The 19,752-nt window shown below is 42.8% G+C and overlaps 1 protein-coding gene across 1 annotated transcript in view; it reads right to left on the bottom strand.

Moving 5' to 3' along the window:
* TRPC5 (transient receptor potential cation channel subfamily C member 5) overlaps positions 1-19,752 on the bottom strand; it is a 255,909-nt gene that overhangs the window by 112,495 nt on the left and 123,662 nt on the right. Inside the window, exon 3 of the mRNA XM_025853732.2 lies at positions 16,771-17,169. Coding sequence (XP_025709517.1) covers positions 16,771-17,148 — 378 coding nt within the window. The 5' untranslated portion in view covers positions 17,149-17,169. The remainder of the gene's footprint in view (positions 1-16,770; positions 17,170-19,752) is intronic.

Below are 19,752 nucleotides of genomic sequence, written 5' to 3'. Positions count from 1 at the left end.
CAATTATGTGTCAAGCACAGTACCTTTTTAATGTGGGTTTATAAAGTAGTTTTAGAATAATTTCAAAACTTTGTTCATTTCCTTACAGCATCCCTGGGATATTATTTAGTATTATCCCTTTGCTTTTCAATGGTAAGAGGTTAAACTATAAAGAGATTGAGTAATTAGCCTAAGGCCACATAAAGAGTTGAGGGATGGAGTCAATATGAGAACTCTACTCTAAGATTTTGTTCATCATATCATGCACCACAGCTGGTATACACACTGCAAAATTGCAGGGTTGAAAGAGATGTTGGAGATGACATAGTGCAACCTCATAATAGATGTTTAATCCCTTTGGTAATGCTCCTACTAGTCTGCATCTGCTCAAGTATGTCCTGTGGTGATATGTCATTTTGTATCTCTTCACAACTGATATTATGGTTTTGAAATTGGGTGGCTACATTTCCTTCCTCCTCATCAAACACTACTCAGCACCCATGGGCTGCTCTTTCTAGTATGGAACTTTTCATTAACAATGTTTTCTTGAGTAGTGACATGTTATGCAACAGACAGTGAGGATGTACTCCTTCCTATTTCTTGACTTCATCTTCATGGTAGGGGCAGCTATGGCTGTGGTTGGTTCAGTAGCCGACACGTAGTTCTTTGTCTATGCCCAGGAGCTACACATCCTCAAGGTGACTGGCCAGGAGACAGTTGCCCAGATCAAGGCTCATGGAACCTCACTGGAGGGCATCACTCCAGAAAGATCAAGTGGTGCTTCTGGCAGGCACACCTCTGGAGGTTGAGGTTACCCTTGGTCAGTGTAAGGTGGAGGGCCTGGCCATGTCCTCCACAGCTAGCTGACCACCTGCTTGGAGGTGAGGTCCATGGCCTGTACTGGAAAAGTGAGAAGCCAGACTCCCAGAGTAACCAAAAAGGGAAAAAGGAAGAGTAAAGAGAGGAGGAGGAGATGATGATGGGCTGCATCCACAATGGATGTAATACTGTTGCTCCATCAATGTTCATCATTGGCAAGAAGTTCACCAATATTAACTCTTAAGTGCTTTGTGATACTGATTTTTGTGAATAAAGCCATTTGGTCTAGCCCCCCTGCTCGAAAAAATAAATAAATAAATAAAAGAGAACATGCTTATCTTGTAGTTAGTTCATTCCCTATAGGTACAAGGTAGCTTCTTGCTCATCTGATCAATTTATGGATGCTGGGTTCAAGGGTCTTTTAGGAAATATTTCAGCCTAGTTCCAAGGAAAGAGCTCTGGACTGAGAGTGCCAGCTCAGTGTTCTTATCAGGCCATACTGTTCTGTCTGGTTACTGGGTTGTGTTCTCTAATCCTGAAGATCAAGGGGGATGGAATTGACACTACCAGTCAAATCATTTGGTTGAAATTATGAAATTATGAATTCAGGATTCCTCCTAGGTAGTTTGAATGAAAAAGTAGTGGGAATGACCAAAGAATGATTTCCAGGTGAAGACAGCCTAGCTCTTTTGAGTCACTTCCCCCAAAGACCTATAGCACTTTCTCTCAAGTCAATTCTAGGATCCAGAGAACAGTTTCCATTCTGATCAGACAAGCTATTACCCAGAAAAGCTTAGCACTGACAGCAGAATATAGGAGCCCACCTTGTCCTGCTTCCGGTTTACAAATGGGATCATCCAGGGGTGCCTGGGTGGCTCAGTCGGTTAAGCGGCTGCCTTCGGCTCAGGTCACGATCCCAGTGTCCTGGGATTGAGCCCTGCATCGGGCTCCCTGCTCAGCAGAGAGCCTGCTTCTCCCTTTCCCTCTGCCTGCCGCTCTGCCTACTTGTGCTATCTCTCTGTCAAATAAATAAATTAAAAAAAAATCTTTAAAAGACAACAACAACAACAACAAACAAATGGGCATCCAATTTAGAAATCATGTCAGTCTCTGATTAAAATGATGGAGACTCTAACACTGGAAGAAAGAAATCAAGCTCTCAGTTGGGAAGGCAGAACCACTGTGTACCCCCTTAGTAGTCCAAGGGAAGGTTGTTTGGTTGGCAAAAGCTGTGAATTATGACCACATCTATCTCACGGATGAATATTTCAGATGCAATATTAGGGGCTCTTGGGTTTGGTTTTTAGACACAAAAATGTTTTAATTTTAGAGAATATATTTTATTGCTCTCCTGCACTAACTGCACTAACCTGAAGTCAAAGATATTGTCACTTAGACATTTATGTGGCCTTATTTCCTTGGGTCTCCAGATCCCTGACATATAACAAGAGAGACTTGCTTCATGGAGTTGATATAAGTTTTTTCGGGCACCATGGCGATCAGAAACCTTGCCTTGGATTTTGTTCATAGCAAATATCAGCTCCTTGAAATAAGAAATATTTGATTGAAAGAAGGTTTGTGTATCTTTAGAATGTCTTTCCTCTTCACCAAGAGCTGAAGTAGAGAAAATTGTTTAGCCTATAAGATGAAGGATTTAGGTTAGAGGCAAGGAAGACAGACTCCAGAATGTGTGGCTATGGTATGTCATAGAATTTACTCTGGGTGGATTTCAAGACAGAATAACTTAATGTAGTGGAAGCAACACTCAGTTGTAAGTCAGAAGTTATGCATCTTGGCTCTGTTATATGAGTCAGTCCGTTGAGCCTGGAGAAATCACTTCCTCTCTGTGAGTCTCACTGTTCCCATCTATAAGATGGGGAGGAGGTGGACTAGACAGTCTTTCTAGGTCTGACATTCTATTCATTTCACTCATTCAAATAACTACTTATGTGTGATGATAGGAGTGGACTTGAGGGCATTATGCCAAGTGAAATAAGTCAGACATAGAAAGACAAATACTGTATAACCTCACTTATATGTGGAATCTTAAAAAACAAACAGCCAAACTCATCAACACAAGGAATATATTGGTGGTTACTAGAGGCAGTGGATGGGAGCTGGGGGAAATGGATGACATTGTTCAAAAGATACAAACTTCCAGATAGAAAATAAATCAGTGCTAGGGATCTAATGTACAGCAAGATGATTATAGTTAATAATACTGGATTGTGTATTTGAAAGTTGCTAAGAGATTAGATCTTAAAAGTTTTTATCACAAGAAAAAGGTGTGTAACTGTGTGTGGTGATGGATGTTAACTAGACCTACTGTGGTGATCATTTTGCAATATATATAAATATCAAATCATTGTACAGTTGAAACTAATGTACTGTTTTATGTCAATTATATCTCAATAAAAACATTTACGGAGTACATGCCACATTCTAAAAGCTGTTCTAGGCACTGGGGATTTGAAAATGAACAAAATATACAAAGTCACTTCTCTAGAGAGGCTGACACAGGCAACAAACATATGTCAGGTGGTGATAAGTGCTGTGGATAATCTTGAAGCAAGGAGGTAGGGAGCAATGGGGAAGGTGTTATTTTTATATAGGTAGATTAAGGAAGGCCTGTCTAATAAGATAGCACTGTAGTAAATATCTAAACAAAATAAGGAAGCCAGCCATGCAGCTACTTGGATGAGGAACATTTCAGACAAAGGCACTGAGGCTAGATAGACCATTCTTGTAAGAGGTGACTATGGCTGGAGCAGATCGAGTGAGGGAGAGTGGTAGGAGATGAGAGCAAAGAGCGGGGGACCAGATCATGCAGGGCCTTGAAGGCATTGGAAAGGGCTTGGAAGGGCTTTGACCAGGGTAACATGGTCTGATTTATGTCTAAAAGGGTGACTGATTGCTGCTGGGAAAAGACTAGATTATGTGGGGCTGAGAGGGCAAGCAGGGAGATTAGTTAGGAGGCCTTGATAATCCTCCAGGTAAGAGGTAATGGTGGCTTGGACTATGGTGAGGTGGTAGGGGGTGGTGAGAAATGGTCAGATTCTAGGGTGGTCTGGAATGATTCAGGGTTTGTAAAGGTCATAGAAATCTCATGATTTCCTCTATTCTTTGTGCTCCTTCCAGATATCATGAGTTTATAATTGCAGTTCGCATAGTTCAAACACAAGAAATTTTTTGTTTATCCCTTTTGTGAATTCCCTAAATTCCTAACTCCTCTCAAATCAAAGTAGAAAAAAAATATGTTGAGTAACAGACAATGGAGGTTGTTGGTACCATCAGTCTAGAGAGGGCTTCTCCTCTACTGGGCTTGTTAAGGTTGTTCTATTCCAGGGCTAAATGACATTTTATTGACTGCAGGACAAGAAGACACTAAAAGCTTCTACATTATCAAGAATCTTTCTGGCATATCAGTTAGGGTTGTCCCACCATCCTATTTTGACACAGGTATTCATCTACTCTGTCAGTGTTCCAAACGCATTCTTAATCTAGATGATTACATCAGTATGTCATCAAGTAAAGTAAGAATTTGGAAACTATCCTATTTATCTGATCCATGTAGACTATTTGGAGAGTTTAGACCCGAAACAGTATAGCCTTGTCATGTCACATTTCCTCTCTCATATGTTTCCTTCCTATTGAGGAAATTCAGGAAAATGTTTTCCTGTATAATTTGATACTTTCCCTTTTTTTCTGGAGTAGCAATTCTGCCAGTGAAGCCCAGGCAAAGAATGCATTAAATGGATTTTTGTCATTGCTTGGGTGTTAGAACTCATTCTTCGGCTAAAGACCAACCCTTTTTCCTGTTTCTGTGTCATTTCTACTTCCCTTGCTCTTGATGTGTAAGCCTGTCTGGTCCTTTTCTATGCCCCCAACTTGGTAAACTCTAGCCATAACAGCCATATAGCATTTCTTTCCTTTGAAGAAAGGTACTTAAACACCAAACTGGCAACTTAAAGATAAAGGAGTGATTAAGCATGAATAGTCTTTCATCCTGGCTTTCTTATACCAGAGAGGTTCTAAGACATTTTAAGCATCACTTAAAACAATTGTATACTTTTATGCAAAAAAGGTTAAAAGATCTGGAGTACAATTAGCTTTGCTCCAGACTTGCTGTAAAACTCTGAGTAAATCACTATTCTCTAATAAATTAGATTGAAAAATTTTCAAGAATGAATAAAGTGCTAATGACTTTAATATACAAAGAGTTTAGACAAATCAGTAAGAAAAAGATGAAGACTCTAGTAGGAAAATGGGTTAAAAAATGAATTCTGTTGATTCATAGAAGAATATAACACAATATGAAAGGGTATGAAATTAAAAATTCAAATGTAAAACAATAATGAGCTAGCGTATTTAACTGTCAGATTGACAAAGATTTCCCAAAATCATTGACTTTTTTGCTATCTATGATTCCAGGGGTGTGCGAAACAGGCATGCTCACACACTGTTGGTAGGAGAACAATTTGGTAGTAAGCTATCGCCATTAAATAATGCACATACCCTGTGATTCCATAATCTCATTGCTAAGAATTTACCTTATAGATATAATCACACAAGTGTTCAAAGACACACACACACACACACACACACACACAGATATTCATCACAGAATTGTTTAGAAAAGTAAAATCCAGCAACCTAAATATTCTTGAAACAATTTAAATGTTCATTAATAGAGGACTGGTTAAATAAATATGGCACATTTGTATGATATAATATTGTCATTAAAAAGAATATGGTAAAGATAAATATCTTCTTAGGGAAAGATGTTCACAATGTACTGTAGAGGAAAAAGAAACAAGTTGCAGAACTTTGTGAAAAGAAGTCTGTGTGTGTTTGTGTGTATATGTTTCTGTTTGAATATGCATAGAAAATACCTAGGAGGACACCTATATTGTTCATAATGATGACTTCTAGGGAGTGGGTTTTGAGAGTAATAACATGTATCGTTTTTAAAACAAAAACTCCGGGGCGCCTGGGTGGTTCAGTCGTTAAGCGTCTGCCTTCGGCTCAGGTCATGATCCCAGGGTCCTTGGATCGAGCCTCACATTGGGCTCCCTGCTAAGTAGGGAGCCTGCTTCTCCCTCTCCCACTCCCCCTGCTTGTGTTCCCTCTCTCACTGTGTCTGTCAAATAAATAAATAAATAAAATCTTAAAAAAAACAAAAACAAAAACTCCAAAATAAACATGGCTGTGGAGAAGGATGGTGGCGATCTGGGTCCCTGATACTTGAATAACCTCAGTTTGAGAGTTAAGAAATGGAGGGGGGAAAGGGAGAAAATTGCTTGAGTAAATATGACACATCTTCATTTCGGTTGGGTAGACAAAGCTCAAACTGCTCTAAATTCTGGCTGTCTCAGTAGGGATTGAAGCCTTCCCTATGTAGGCCCATGGGAAGGTGGCTATTTGACAACAAGGGAATGGATTGGAGGATCTCTAGAGGTCATTTTTAGCTCAAAAGTTCTATCCACAATTTTCATATGAATAATGGAGCTGATGGTGGCCACAAACATCAGGTCACTCCAGGTTGTCCTTGAAGAGCAGAGGGAGATTTACAAATTCTACTCTCCAGCTTCAGAAGTGTTCGCCATGGGTCATTATCCCCCTTTTCTGGAGGAGGAGGTAAAGGCGGTAGATTTGCTATTGGGACCGTGTTCCTCTCCCTTCTCTGATTTGTATTTCTTTCTTTGGAAAGTTCTTTCAGTGCCTTTTTTTTTTTTTAACTAATGGACCAGCAATAACAATCCACTGATAGCATGGTGAAACAGGAAACTCCCTCATTCAAGATCCTAGTAATCATATGCTGATTACCTTCCCTCTGCGGAAGACTTCAGAGGGCTGACATAATTTTAGAATAGAGAATAGCTACCAGATTAAGTGTAAGTTTACCAGCAGGTCCCTGAATCCAGGATGCCCCTCACTAAGGTAGCTGTCCTGACTCTGGAGAGTTTCTCCTGGTAGAAGAAACCACTTCCCTTAGATTGTCTTGTCCATTGGACCCACTATCCCTCTAAGCTTAGGGCTGGATTCATCAGTGACAATTCAACATGAATTGCCAGCCCTCTTTCCTCAAACTATCAACCCTGCACCTGTATTTGGAACTTTATTCTATAGGAAATAAGAAGCAACCCTGACCATGTGAGTGACATACCGGATACCTATGCCCCCCCCCCAAATACAGTACTTTCTTATTTCTAACAGCACTTATATTTTGAATAATTGTTTATATGTTTGCCTCCTCACCTCAGTTAAGTTATTTAAAGGGACTTGGTAACCAACTCGGTGTGGGTGGCTGAAGGAGAGGGGGAGGATGAAGACCACTGCAAGGTTTCAAATCTAGAACACTGGAAGGATAATGGGAGGGATGAGGGTGCCATCACCTGGGAGAGGGTACACTGGGTGAGGAGGAGGGCATGGAGGGCAAAGCGAGGCTAGCACAGGTATGAACACAGACTGCAGCCAGACGGCCTAGGTTTAAATCCCAGTTAGTCTACCTACCAGCTGTATACTCTTGGGAAATTTATTTAACCTCTTTGTGCCTTCATGCCTCCATTTGTAAGAATGAGTATTATCCCACATCATAGGATGGTTGTGAGTATCAAACAAGTTAATGTATATTACGTACTTAGAATGGTGCCTGGTACATAGTGCAAATTAGTGTTTACTATTTTTATTATTAGACATAGTGAATTGTAAGGGTCTGGGGTACATCTAGGTGGGTATATCTAGCTGAAATTTGGAAAAGGAATTATAGATCTCATGCTAGATACTGAGCTACAAAGGGAGAAGAGATAGAGCTCTGGGTAGCACCGGTATTGAAGGGGGAAAAAATATAAGGACTCTGAATAAAAGACTAAAAGGCAGTGGTCAGAGAGGAAGGAGGCACCAGGTAGGCATGATATCATGGAAGCCAAGAGAGTTGCCAAACAATGAGATTAAAGTGGGACACCAACATTGGAACTGTGTGTATGGGGAGGGGTTGGAAGAGAGGAGGGAGAGAATGTCATCTGGGGAAGTAGTAGATGAAAGGGGAAAGAGTCAAAGATCAATATGGCCAGCTCCTCACAAATACTTGGTGAGGGGTAGTGCTGTTCAACCAGTCCCCGGAGTTATCAATGGGTCCAGCCTCTTCCTTTCAACCCACTTCAGTCTTCTCTGCCCCAACTTCCAGTCAGAGGACCAGTAACAAGCAGCTGGGATGATGGTGACTGTTCACCAAGGTCTCAACTAAGGAGTGGCTCAACCAGTGACCATAGACTAATTCCCCTTTACTTCAACTAAGATCAGAGAAGATAAGAGGGAGGGCAGATAGATGAGCACAGGAACCTAACAGTTGCCATTTATATAAGACTCAGGATGCACCTGGCCCAGTGCCCTGACTCTGGGTGAGGTGTCTGGGCCTTCCATCATGAGGCTAAACCTATGAGGGTAAGGGAGTCCCAAGCTTTGTTTTATCACTAACCCTTCATCCAGCAGCCACTGTGAGTAGGCCACCATCATTCTCACTCCCTTCAACATGGCTCATTCACTTCCCTCTGACCAGCGTGCCATCCTCTTCTTTTTTCCTTTCCAGCTCAAAGCCTATTTTTTAAAAGGTTCTCCCCTTGAAACCTCTGTGTCTGTTTGTGTCTGGAGTGTCTTCCTATATTGTCCACATCATACATTTTGGATGATGTAGCATACATTTGCTTGCACTGTTCTATTTCTGTCCCATGCTTTTTGTTGGCATATGGAAAGGAACAGGGCTGTGTTTGGTGCACTGGGATAGGAAAGCTGGGAAAGGAGATGGAAGGAGAGCTCTGGATTTTGTACCAATATTTCACACTTGAACTGAATTTTCAACAAGAGCTATAAGCTGGAACAATCAATGGCAATGAGGAGCCTAGGGTGAAAAGGAGACAGAAAATGGCTGCCTTTTAGACAATCAGACATGTGAGGTGAAGGAGGAGGGGATGATATCACAGGCAGATGAGATATATCTGCCCTGGGACAGAGGAGAATAGGAAACTTCCTAGCTGGACATGTGTATGTCAGTTAGGGCTATACACAACCATGAGCAGGAGGCTCTAGAAAGGAAGCCCTGAGTTGGTGGTAGCCCTGAAGGGAGAGAGGGCTCACATGTGTTTTTACTTAGTGATTGGCTTTTTATATTACTTCATGGTTTCTTCTTTGTGAGGTATTATGCAGCCAGCTCCCTTGGTTTTCTTGAAACCAAGTTTAAGTAACTGTGTTTTTTTTTTTTTTTTTTTCCTTTCTGAGAGGTGAATATCACTGTCTTAAATCTTATGTGTCTCTTGGAACACAGAAGGCCATGCTCACTAAGAGGGGTGGAGGCTGGAGGGACAGCGTGTGCATGTTTGTTCTCCACACAATACTATACATTTCTTGAGGGCACTCACTGTATCTTTCAATTGTGAGGCATATACTTAGCAGTCAAAAATACTTAGACAACTGAATAGAACTGAAGAGAATTAATCATTTGCTGAAACTCTGTCATCAATGAGTTGTTCCGGAGAGACACTACCTGGAGCTGCTTTGCTGATTTTCAGCTTCATTGTAATTGTTGCCACTTCCGATGATCCCTCCGAGGCAGAGTGGAGTAGTAGAAAGAGTAGCTTGGGAGACTGGAAGCATTTGTGCCAATTCAGACTCAGCTGAGTGACCTTGGACCTGTTACTTCAGGCCAAATAAACTCTAAACTCCTACAATTGTGTTCTGGGAGTGCAGTAGGCCTTGTCCACTGAAAGTCAGCACAGATACCCGAGAGGAAGTAACTCAGTGTATCCGTTTGGCTGCTATGATGTGATGCAGTTATTCTGACTTCCTCCCAAGAAGTGGCTGATTTATTATCTTGAGTTGATTGGCACAACCCATTTTTTTGGTCTAGAACTTTGGTTTTAGAATGAAAATCAGAGAATTAAAGCTGTTCCTCAGATTATGACAAAGATTAAATACCTTCTGTTAGATTGGGTAATTCAGGTAACAAAGAGTTCACAGTATACTAATGTTAAGGATATAGGTATCATATATTGAATGCTAGGTACCACAAATTATGCCACATCTTCAAAAATAATTCTCATTTAAATCTTGCAACAATCTGTGGCATAGGCAGTATCATTATCCCCATTATACAGATAAGGAAACTGATGCTCAATCACGGTAAACAACTTTGTCAAGGTCACTTAGTCTGAACTTTCAGCTACTATGTGCGAGTGGGTGCTTACCACATTTTTGAAAAAATGGATACATGAGATTAGCCAGAAGGTGATATCAGCATGGCTTCACACTAGTAGGAGTAGGAGTAGTACTAACTACCCGTTCCGAGTATTGGCAATGTGTCAGGCACTGTTCTAAGTAATATATGTGCATTATTCCACTTAATTCTCACTTTACCTCTATGAAGTAGACTCCATTGTTCCCATTTACAGATGAAGAAACTGAGGTTTGGAGAGATTAAGTGATATGTCCAAGGAAACACATCTAATAAGTGGTTGACTGCGAAGCCTATGTTCTTTCTTCCACTTCACGTTGTCTCTGAATAGCAGGGTGACTTTTGCCATTCTCCCTTTTACTTTCTGCTCTCATATTGAGTGTTTGAGACTTAGAGGTTAGACTCTTTTGTTCTCTTCTCTGGGCTCCAGTCATTTTTGCCCAGGCCCTCAGTGTTCCTCTCCACACTGTGCAATCTCTCCCTGAGACCACCAGTCAGATAGAAGGGAGTAAATGGAATGTCTTGTTGCTGATTTTCTACAATCTTAACACAAACACTTATCAGTGTTGTTGAAACTTAATCTCACTAGCTCATCTGTGAGACCAATTTTAATTTGGAGCCATCTGCCACAGACAAATGAGTAATTATGGCAGAGCCCAGAGGGGTGGGCCTTGGGGAGAAGGTTGGCTTAGCCTCTTTCCGCCTGCCTGCATTGACGCAAGTGACCAAGAAAGAAAATTCTTTGGGTGGGCTGTTGATGGAGAGGCCAGCAGCTCTACCTCCCTGTTGCTTAAATCCTTAAAGACACCAGTGAATGAGGAGGGATGACTTCAAGATTATACAGCTTGCCTAACAGCAGAAGGGAGATCATTGTCATCAAGGCCAGGCAGAAGGAGGTAATCTATGAACTGGGCCAGCTTGCTCACCAGCCTCTCTCTGTCTCTCATTGTACTAGTGGTTCCTTGTGATGAGTGCCACTAGCCAGCTGGTTTCTCCACACAATATGACAGGCTAAGTCAAATTGATGGAATGAAGCCGAGAATAACAGTCATTGACCTCTGCCATTTTTTTTCCAAAAGTCTTTAACATATCTTTATCTTCTTTCCTCCTAATGACAAATCCCGAGATTAGGTAGGGACTGGTATCATTAGCTTCATTTTATATATGAGGAAACTAAGCTGTAGGGTGATTCTGTAACTGGACATGTGTAAAAGATCTTGTACCTTGCCCAAGGACACCCTGTTAGCTACAAGCTGGTTAGCACCTCAAACTCTGAATTCGAGTCTGTCATTCTGTCTTCGAGATGAGTGGTTTTCCAGCTACGCTTGCTCTTCAGGGTCCAAGGAGGTATAGGAGTGTGTGTGTGTGTGTGTGTGTGTGTGTGTGTGTGTGTGTGTGTGAACAAGTGGGGCTTTGGGCCCTGATCTGCACATAAACTAGGCCAGCTCTGCATGGGTCTGCTTGTCTGTTTTACATCTGGGCAGGATTTCATTTAATGAAAGGCTCTGTTTCTGAAAATGTTTGAAAATCACTTACCTGACTTGTATTTCTCATAGAGAGTATAGTGGGTTGAAAGGTGTCCCCTCAAAACATATTGTCAAGTCTTAACCCCCAGTACCTGTGAATGTGACCTTATTTAGAAAAAGGGTCTTTGCAGATGTCACAAAATGAGGTCATCCTGCATTAGGGTGGGCCCTAAATCAATGGCTGGTGTCTTATAAGAGAAAGGAGAGGGAGCTCAGGACCCAGAGACACAGGGAAAAGACACAGTGGAGAACTCTGTGTGACGATGGAGGCAGAGATTGATGCAGCTACAAGCCAAGGCATGAAACAGATTCTCTCCTAGGGCCTCCAGAAGGAACCAGCCCTGCTGGTACATTCATTTCAGACTTCTGACCTCCTGATCTATGAGAGAACGCATTTCTTTTATTTTAAGCCTCCCAATTTGTGGGAATTTGTTATGGCAATCCTAGGAAACAATACAGAGTGGATAATAGACCTCTTACCTAGAAATGGGTGAGAGTGGGCTTATTAAAATGTTGGTCCCAGGCTCAAACCCCAAGATTCTGATTCTGTAGGGGCTCAGGCGTCTGTATTTTGACAAGTTCTCCATAGGTACAATGATTAATCTTTGAGCTGGTTTTGACAAGACACAGGTACAAGACTCTGCTCTGGATTGTAGCTGGTTTGACTCCTCTGGTTGATGATGCTCTTCTAGTGGCTCCCAGAGTCAGTGGGGCCAAAGGGAGAAGGCTTGATATACAAGAAATAGGTTGGTGTTAAACCTTCTGTAGTACAAAACTTTTGAATTCTGAGAATTATTTAAGAATGTTTACCCCAAGGAAATCACAAAATCTGCCACTGAGGAAATAGGCTGTAGTGGTCAGGGAGTGGATACTGCCAAGGGGGTCAGATTTCTGGAGCAGCAAGAAGACCTCAGAACAACACATACACAAGAAGACAAAAGACTAACACACACACACACACACACACACACACACACACACACACACACACCCCCAAGTGGATACTGCCAAGGGGGTCAGATTTCCGGAGCAGCAAGAAGACCTCAGAACAACACATACACAAGAAGACAAAAGACTAACAACACACACACACACACACACACACACACACACACACACACACAGAGTCTTATACTTGTCTGGTGCAGAAAATTCTGATAAAGCATCGCCATTTTTACTTTGAGTTTTGGTCCCTATTTAAAACATAGATATCCATGTGAGTGTTGATCCTTGAAGCCAGTGTCAGCCATTTATGCCTGGCCTGTGATCTTTATCTGAGAGCACTTTTGATAGGCTAGAAGATGGAGAGGAGCACGGTAGGCTGAGCAGAGTGGTTCTTGCTGCCAGCCTGAGACCAAACTCTTTGCCCAGTAAAGCCAAAAAGGGCACTTGTTTATCCACCCAAGACTGATGAAGGTCAGCTGTGCCCAGTCCCTTGGCGAGATGGGGGAGGGCCCAGGAAAAAGACCAGGTGTTTGGATTCTGTGTGGGAGGGGCACCTTCCTGAGGGTAGCCTACCCAGCTGGACCCGTGGTCCTTCAGGAGGTCTGTGTTTGCTCATATCCCTGATTGCTCCCAGGTAAACAAATCCTGTTACTATCTCCCAGAAAGGCAGAACTCCAGCACTGTGGCAGCCTGTTGTTATAGTTACTGACATATGACTTACTGCAGCGATTGTCAGAGCAATGGGAGAAAATAAAATTTAGCAGAGGCTGGTGGTGGGGGTTGGGAGAGAGAGGAGAGTGGGAAGAGAAAGTTTTCGGAAAAGACTTGGGGATGGGGCTGATGGCTTTGTGCATTTGTATATATGGTGTGATATTAGAGTACGGACAAAAGACATCTTACATTGGCAGCATGTCTGAAAGGATCTTGGGAAAAGACAGCCTGTCCCAAACAGCTTCACCCCTGTTCCGTATGCCTGACATTTCACCATTAGTGATTCATTCCTGTGAGTTAAGCACTGCCTTTCTCCAGGGGAGGTCATGCCTTAGATTATATTTCAGAGTAAGTTTTTCTGGTGACTTTCTTCCTTAGAGTTTGCCAGAGCACTGGGGAAAGATTGGGGAGATGGGGGCCATCAAATAAGGACATAGCCTACTTTCAAAACTCAGATAGGGTTGGTATTGCTAGCCTCCTCTTTCGGAGACTCCCCTGTGCTCTCCTATCTTTTACCACAGTTATGAACCTAAATGGGATTGAATATGAAAGTCCAGATGTCTTATTCAATCAGCTAGCCATATACTTTTCTAAGGGATAAATGTAACTCCTTATTCATCAGCAAATATTTATATATCACCCATTATATACTAGGCACTGGGTTAGGTACATTGGGGGAAACATGGAAACGGTTGGGCATTAGACTATGCCTGACATTTAAGAAACAATTTAGGATGCTTGGTGGCTCAGTCAGTTAAGCATCTGCCTTTGGATCAGGTCATGATTTCAGGGTCCTGGGATCGAGCCCAGCATCGGGCTCCCTGCTCAGCAGGGAGTCTGCTTCTCCCTCTCCCACTCCCCCTGCTTGTGCTCTCTCTCTCTCTCTCTCTCTCTCTCTGACAAATAAATACAATCTTTAAAAAAAAGAAAAGAAATGATCTAGTTACAGAGACTAGACATTTATGCAAGTAAGGCTGGCCAATAATACATAGTTGTGATTGGTGTCAATGGAAGGATAGAGCTAATGGCTAATCTCAGAGGTGGGCAAGGTCATCATAGAGCTGGGTATCTGGTAAGCCTTAGTTCAGAGTAACACAGTAAATCACTCAGGCCCTTAGCAGGACTGTGGGAAAACAGGGCACAGAACAAATCAGTTTTGATGGGAATCGTGACACAGATTGAGTAGGGAACATGTTCATACCTCTCTGCTTTGCTGTTCATCCAAATTCTGGCCTGTCCTTTCCAGAGAGCTCTCTATCCTTCACTGATCAACCCTAGTCTCAGAACTCCTGTGCTGGAAATCCCAAGACTTAGATTGCTACAGAAGCAGTATAAGCAAGTGGTTAAGTGAGTTTAGGAGTTCAGTTGCCTGGGTTCGAATCCTGGCTCTGACACTGTGATCTTGGACAACTGATTCGACTGTGACTCGATTTTTCTCATTGGTAAAGTGGGGGCCGTCATAATAGTGTCTACCTAACAGAGTTGTTGTGGGGATTAAATGAGCTCAGTGGTGTAAGATGCTTAGCACAGTGCTGGCTGCACATGAACTATTTGTTCATAGAATAAGTATTTTTTAAAAAAGATTTTATTTATTTATTTGACAGAGGGAGACACAGTGAGAGAGGAAACACAAGCAGGGGGAATGGGAAAGGGAGAAGCAGGCTTCCCGCAGAGCCCGATGTGGGGCTCGATCCCAGGACCCTGGGATCATGACCTGAGCCAAAGGCAGCTGCTTAACGATTGAGCCACTCAGGCGCCCCTAGAATAAGTATTTATTGAATGCCTGTGATATTACAGGCACTTTCCTAGTGCGGGGATATAGCTGCACTGTATTAAGTGCTGATGGAGCATGGGGGCATTCAGGACCTTTACTCAAGGAACTTTTAAACTACTGTTTTTCTTTCTGCTCTCTCCATTCTAATGCTTAGTCTATGTGTTATCACTTAGCTTACTTCCGTTCCTTTTTGTTTAACTAGGCAGGCAAGTAGTAGAGCTATGAATTCCCTTAAACCAAGCTTTGGTCGTATCCCATAAGGTTTGATGTCAAGTGTTTTCCTTATCTAAGCACTTTGCAATTTGGGGTTTGATTTGTACTATTTTTGCTTTTTAATGTATTATGGTATTCCACACTTGATAACTCTGTATTTTCTTTGTCCCTACTATGTTCCAAAGAAAGACGGTGAAGAGACCTGTCTGACTTGAGGGGTTTGGGAGAAACCTGCAGGAGACAGGACCGGAAAAGACCATTACTGAAGGGTATTGAGTACTAGACTTCATGTGTTCGTTTCTCTTGTAATGAGACCTTGTAGTCACTGAAAGCATGGACAGGAATGACAGGATTGTTGTGCTGTACTGGGGAGAATAAGCCAGCATTGTTGCTCAGGATGGCTTGTGAGAAAGAAAGGGTTCTATAGGCAGGGAATCCAATTAGAAGATTTTCATGTTAGTCTAGGATAGTGGTTCTTAAACTTGAGTGTGCATCAGAGTCCCCTGGAGAGGCTGGTCAACACACAGCGTGCTGGGCCTCACCTCCAGAGTTTTTGATTCCGTCAGTCTGTGGTGGGGCCTGAGAATTTGCATTTGTAACAAGTTCCCCTGGTGATGCTAACTAATGCTGCTGGTCCAGGAACCACACTTTGAGGATCACCTATCTAGGAGAGAGATGATGAGGAGCACAGGCAGAATGGTGGGAGGAAAGAAAGTATGAAAGAGAGATTGGGCAGGAAGAAACCACAGGGCTTGGGGATTGGACACGGGGCAAGGAAAAGGAAGGACTCAAAGATGATTCCAGAGTATTAAGCCTAAGTGCCTTGGAGGGTAGAGAGCCACAGAGGCAAAATCCTAAGCATTTAGGGGCGGAATGCTGTTGCATCACAGGTACTGGGAAAATACATGAGTCCCTGTATCTGTCTGCATCTACACCGTGACATTCACATTTAAAGGCCTTTTGTCATTCTCCAGGAGAGAGGCTGGTGAAGACAAATCCCATGTCTGTGTTTGGTCTCTTCCTTCCTAAAATGTAACCTTTGAATAGAGGAAGAAAATGAAGCTAGAGAGCAGAGGGTAGGGAGTGTTGAAGGAGCTTGGATATTATGTAAATAGAATGTACACTTTTGGGTTGCTAAGTACTTTTTTTTTTTAAGATTTTATTTATTTGAGAGAGGAAATGAGTGGGGAGAGGGACAGAGAGAGAGGGAGAAGCAGGCTCCCCACTGAGCAGGGAGCCCAATGTGGGGCTTGATCCCAGGACCCTGGGATCATGACCTGAGCCGAAGGCAGATGCTTAACCAACTGAGCCACCCAGGCACCCTTGGGTTGCTAAGTATTGAATGTATATGGGTAAATGCTTACAAGGAAAAGGCAAATGAGGAAAGCTCAGTGTGGACCATGCAGGGTAGCTCTAGGATACCACCGGAGATCACTGATGCTATTTCTGAGAGCAGAGGGTTGCCATGATAGGGCTTCTTAACTCCAGCCTACATAACCTTCCCTAGTTTCCAGGCTTCTGATCCTGGGGCGTTATTGTTCCTGGCTATTTCCTCAGCCCGTAGGAATTTCTCTTACCTGCTTCTCTCCACTTGGCCGCCGGTAGCTGAGCAGAAGCTCCACAGCGCCCACCACCTCCTTGCGGATGGCGTAGAGCAGTGCATCACCTACATACACACTGTGGTTCAACAGTAGCTCCATGATCTCCAAGTTCTCATTCTCAATGGCAATGAGCAGGGCACTCCGGCCCAGAGGATCCATGCAGTTGATGTTGACATTGTAGTAGATCTCAGCCTCCTGTAGGGCCTGCTTCACAGTGGCATAGTCCCCTTTCTCCACAGCATTGAGGAAAGCCTTCTCTTCTGCAGAGAGCTCGGTCTCAGCTCTCACAATTTGCAGGGGGATACGATCTCTGTATGGTGAATAGTTGACTTTTTTGTAGTACAGTTGGGCCATGGTTCATAGCAATTTAGCAACCTGAGTGAGAGAGAGGGAGACCAAAGAGAGTCTTAGGTGCCCGAAGGTCTCAAGTGGCTGGTTTATGGAGGCAGCCTGGCTAAGGGGTTGGAAAATCAACTCTTTTCACACTACCATCTTTCTCTTCTTACAAAGGGGTATAGCAGAAAAAGCCCAGGCATTTGGATGGGAAAGACCTGGGTTCAAATCCTGGCTTTATCAGCTCTGTGACCTTGGATAAGTCATTCAAGCCCACTGTGCTTCAGTTTATTATTATTAAGGTTATTGATATTAATAGCATTAATAGCAGTTGTCACTTAGTTACTGCTTACTGTGTACCAGGCCCTGCGCTAAAGGATAATTCCTCCCTCATAAAGCTCTTGTGAGAGTCAGGTGAGATAATATATTATCAAAGCAACTGGCACAGCATAAACCTCCTAAGACATGGCACAAATTAATTCCTTCTTTCCCTTCTGCTGTCTGAAGATACTCATGAGAATACTTCTGATGGATGATGCAAAGTTGTAGCTACCTTTGGCCAGTTTCCTTTAGGCCCTGGGCCCATGGGCCCAAGCTAATTTTCAGGGTTACATTTGTAGCTGTCCCAGATGTAGATTCTGGATGGAAATCTGGTTTTCATGCTAACTGAAACCTTGCTTCTGGCTGCTGCTCACTGGGGAACAGCTATTGGCTCCACTAGACCAAAGTTAAGTACCCCCTCTGCCTATTCATGATTTTTCCCTCTACCACTTGAAACCAAGGAGCTGATGGATCTGATAATCTGTTTGGTTCAGTTCTGAGAAGTGAATGGTCTATTTTATAAGCACCACATCTAAAACCAGATTTTAATGGAATTGATTTTAAAGTAAAACCTATTATTGAATTCCTACAATGTGTTTAACTTTCTCTGGGAAACCAAGAAGAAAAAGACAGTCTTTGCCTTCAATTGTATGGAATGAATAACAGTATAGAGTTCTTGCCTTGTAGTTTACAGATCAAATTCATGCACGATCCTTACTGACTCCTTGTACTAGCCCTGTGAGATAGGAATGGTTATCCTTCCCAGGGGAGAACATGAGGCTCAGATCCATAAGGTGATTGGCTCCCCTTTCCCTCTCATCCCTGGGACCTCCAGGACCCTCTGGAGGCTGAGTTGGTCTGGACCGATTTAAGTGTCTCATTACTGAACTGTTTTGCCAGCAAAAGGAAATGGAAATGTGATAAAGGGCCACTTGTCTCATCTCCTGGATGGAAGAGAAGATAAAGACATGAAGCTTCCACAAACATTTGCCTCACTTTTCTAGGTAATGACATCCCTGCTTTGGCAAAGGGAGAAGCATATATTATACCAAGTGACATTTGCAATTCATGTGCTTGTGATCTTCTGGGAAGTTGGTATTTGAAGGTGAGTGTCACCTCTTGCCCTGAACAGGCCCAAATGACAGATTTCTCTCTGCATCCAAATCTCAGGAGAGGAGGATACTGTTTGGCTGTCTCAAGAAGCACTGATATTTTTCTGTGCTACTTTCAAGTAACTCAGCAGTGGCTAAAGGGAAGTGGCACTTAGAGTAAACATTTGTCACTAAACAGCAAATGACTTTAATAATACTAATTGTAGACTGCCTCCCTGCCTCCCCATCTCCATTATAAACAAACAAGGAGGAGGAAGACGAGACAGTGTGATCTCCTGAAGAGAGACTCAACAACCTGATTCAGTTTATATTTATTTAATCAGTGTGAACACACTGGAAGCCTGCAGTGTGCCTCGCACTATGCTAGTCACTTTGGGAGGGTATGAAAGAATAGGCCCATGCCTTCATCGTCTCTCACCTAAACCATTCCACTACCTTATGGTTGGTCATCCCGACTCCATTATTTTCCCCTCTACATGGTCTTCCGCACCACCCCCAAGTTATCCCATGAAACACACATCTGATTCCATTTCACTCCTTGATTAGTTTCTTGCTGCTCTTGTGATGAAATCAACATTCCTTTCTGAGGTCTCCTAGGTCTGGGCTTGTGTTTACTTCTTCAGCTTCTCACCCTCATCCATTATTCTTTAGCCTTGTGGAACTTCTTTTCATTCTCCCAACATGCCAAGCTTTTTTGCCACCTCAAGACCTTTGATTACCTCCTGGAATGCTCTTCTCCAGCTCTCTTCATCTCTCATGCTTCAACAAAATGTCACCTCCTCAGAGCAGCCCTCACTAGCCACCTTGTCTAAAGTAGTTCTTTCATACTCTTCTCTCCATTATATCCTTTTCCTTCTTATGCCTATCACAATTAGTAGTTACATATTTCTTTGTCTTACTGGATAATCATTTCTTCTGTCCAATTTGCTTTAAAGCTCAAGTTCAGGGACTACATCTGTCCTGCATCTGCTCAAGTTCAGGGACTGAATCTGTCCTGTTATAGCACCTGCACCTAACCAAGTTCGTGGCGTGCCCTGGATGCTTGATATATATTTGATGAGTGAACGAGTAAACCTTCCATGATATTCTCTCCATCCCACCCTAAGTTCTAGCCATACTGAGCCGTGCTCTCTGAGTTGCCCTTTTATGACCATGTCTGCACATAGCTTCATCCCACTCTCTGCACCTAACA

Source organism: Callorhinus ursinus, unplaced genomic scaffold, assembly GCF_003265705.2.
Source record: "Callorhinus ursinus isolate GAN/ISIS: 27379988/994484 unplaced genomic scaffold, GSC_fseal_2.0 scaffold65, whole genome shotgun sequence".
Classification (NCBI taxonomy): domain Eukaryota; kingdom Metazoa; phylum Chordata; class Mammalia; order Carnivora; family Otariidae; genus Callorhinus; species Callorhinus ursinus.
Note: the sequence above shows the minus strand (reverse complement) of the source record. Positions and strands in the feature narration are given on the sequence as shown.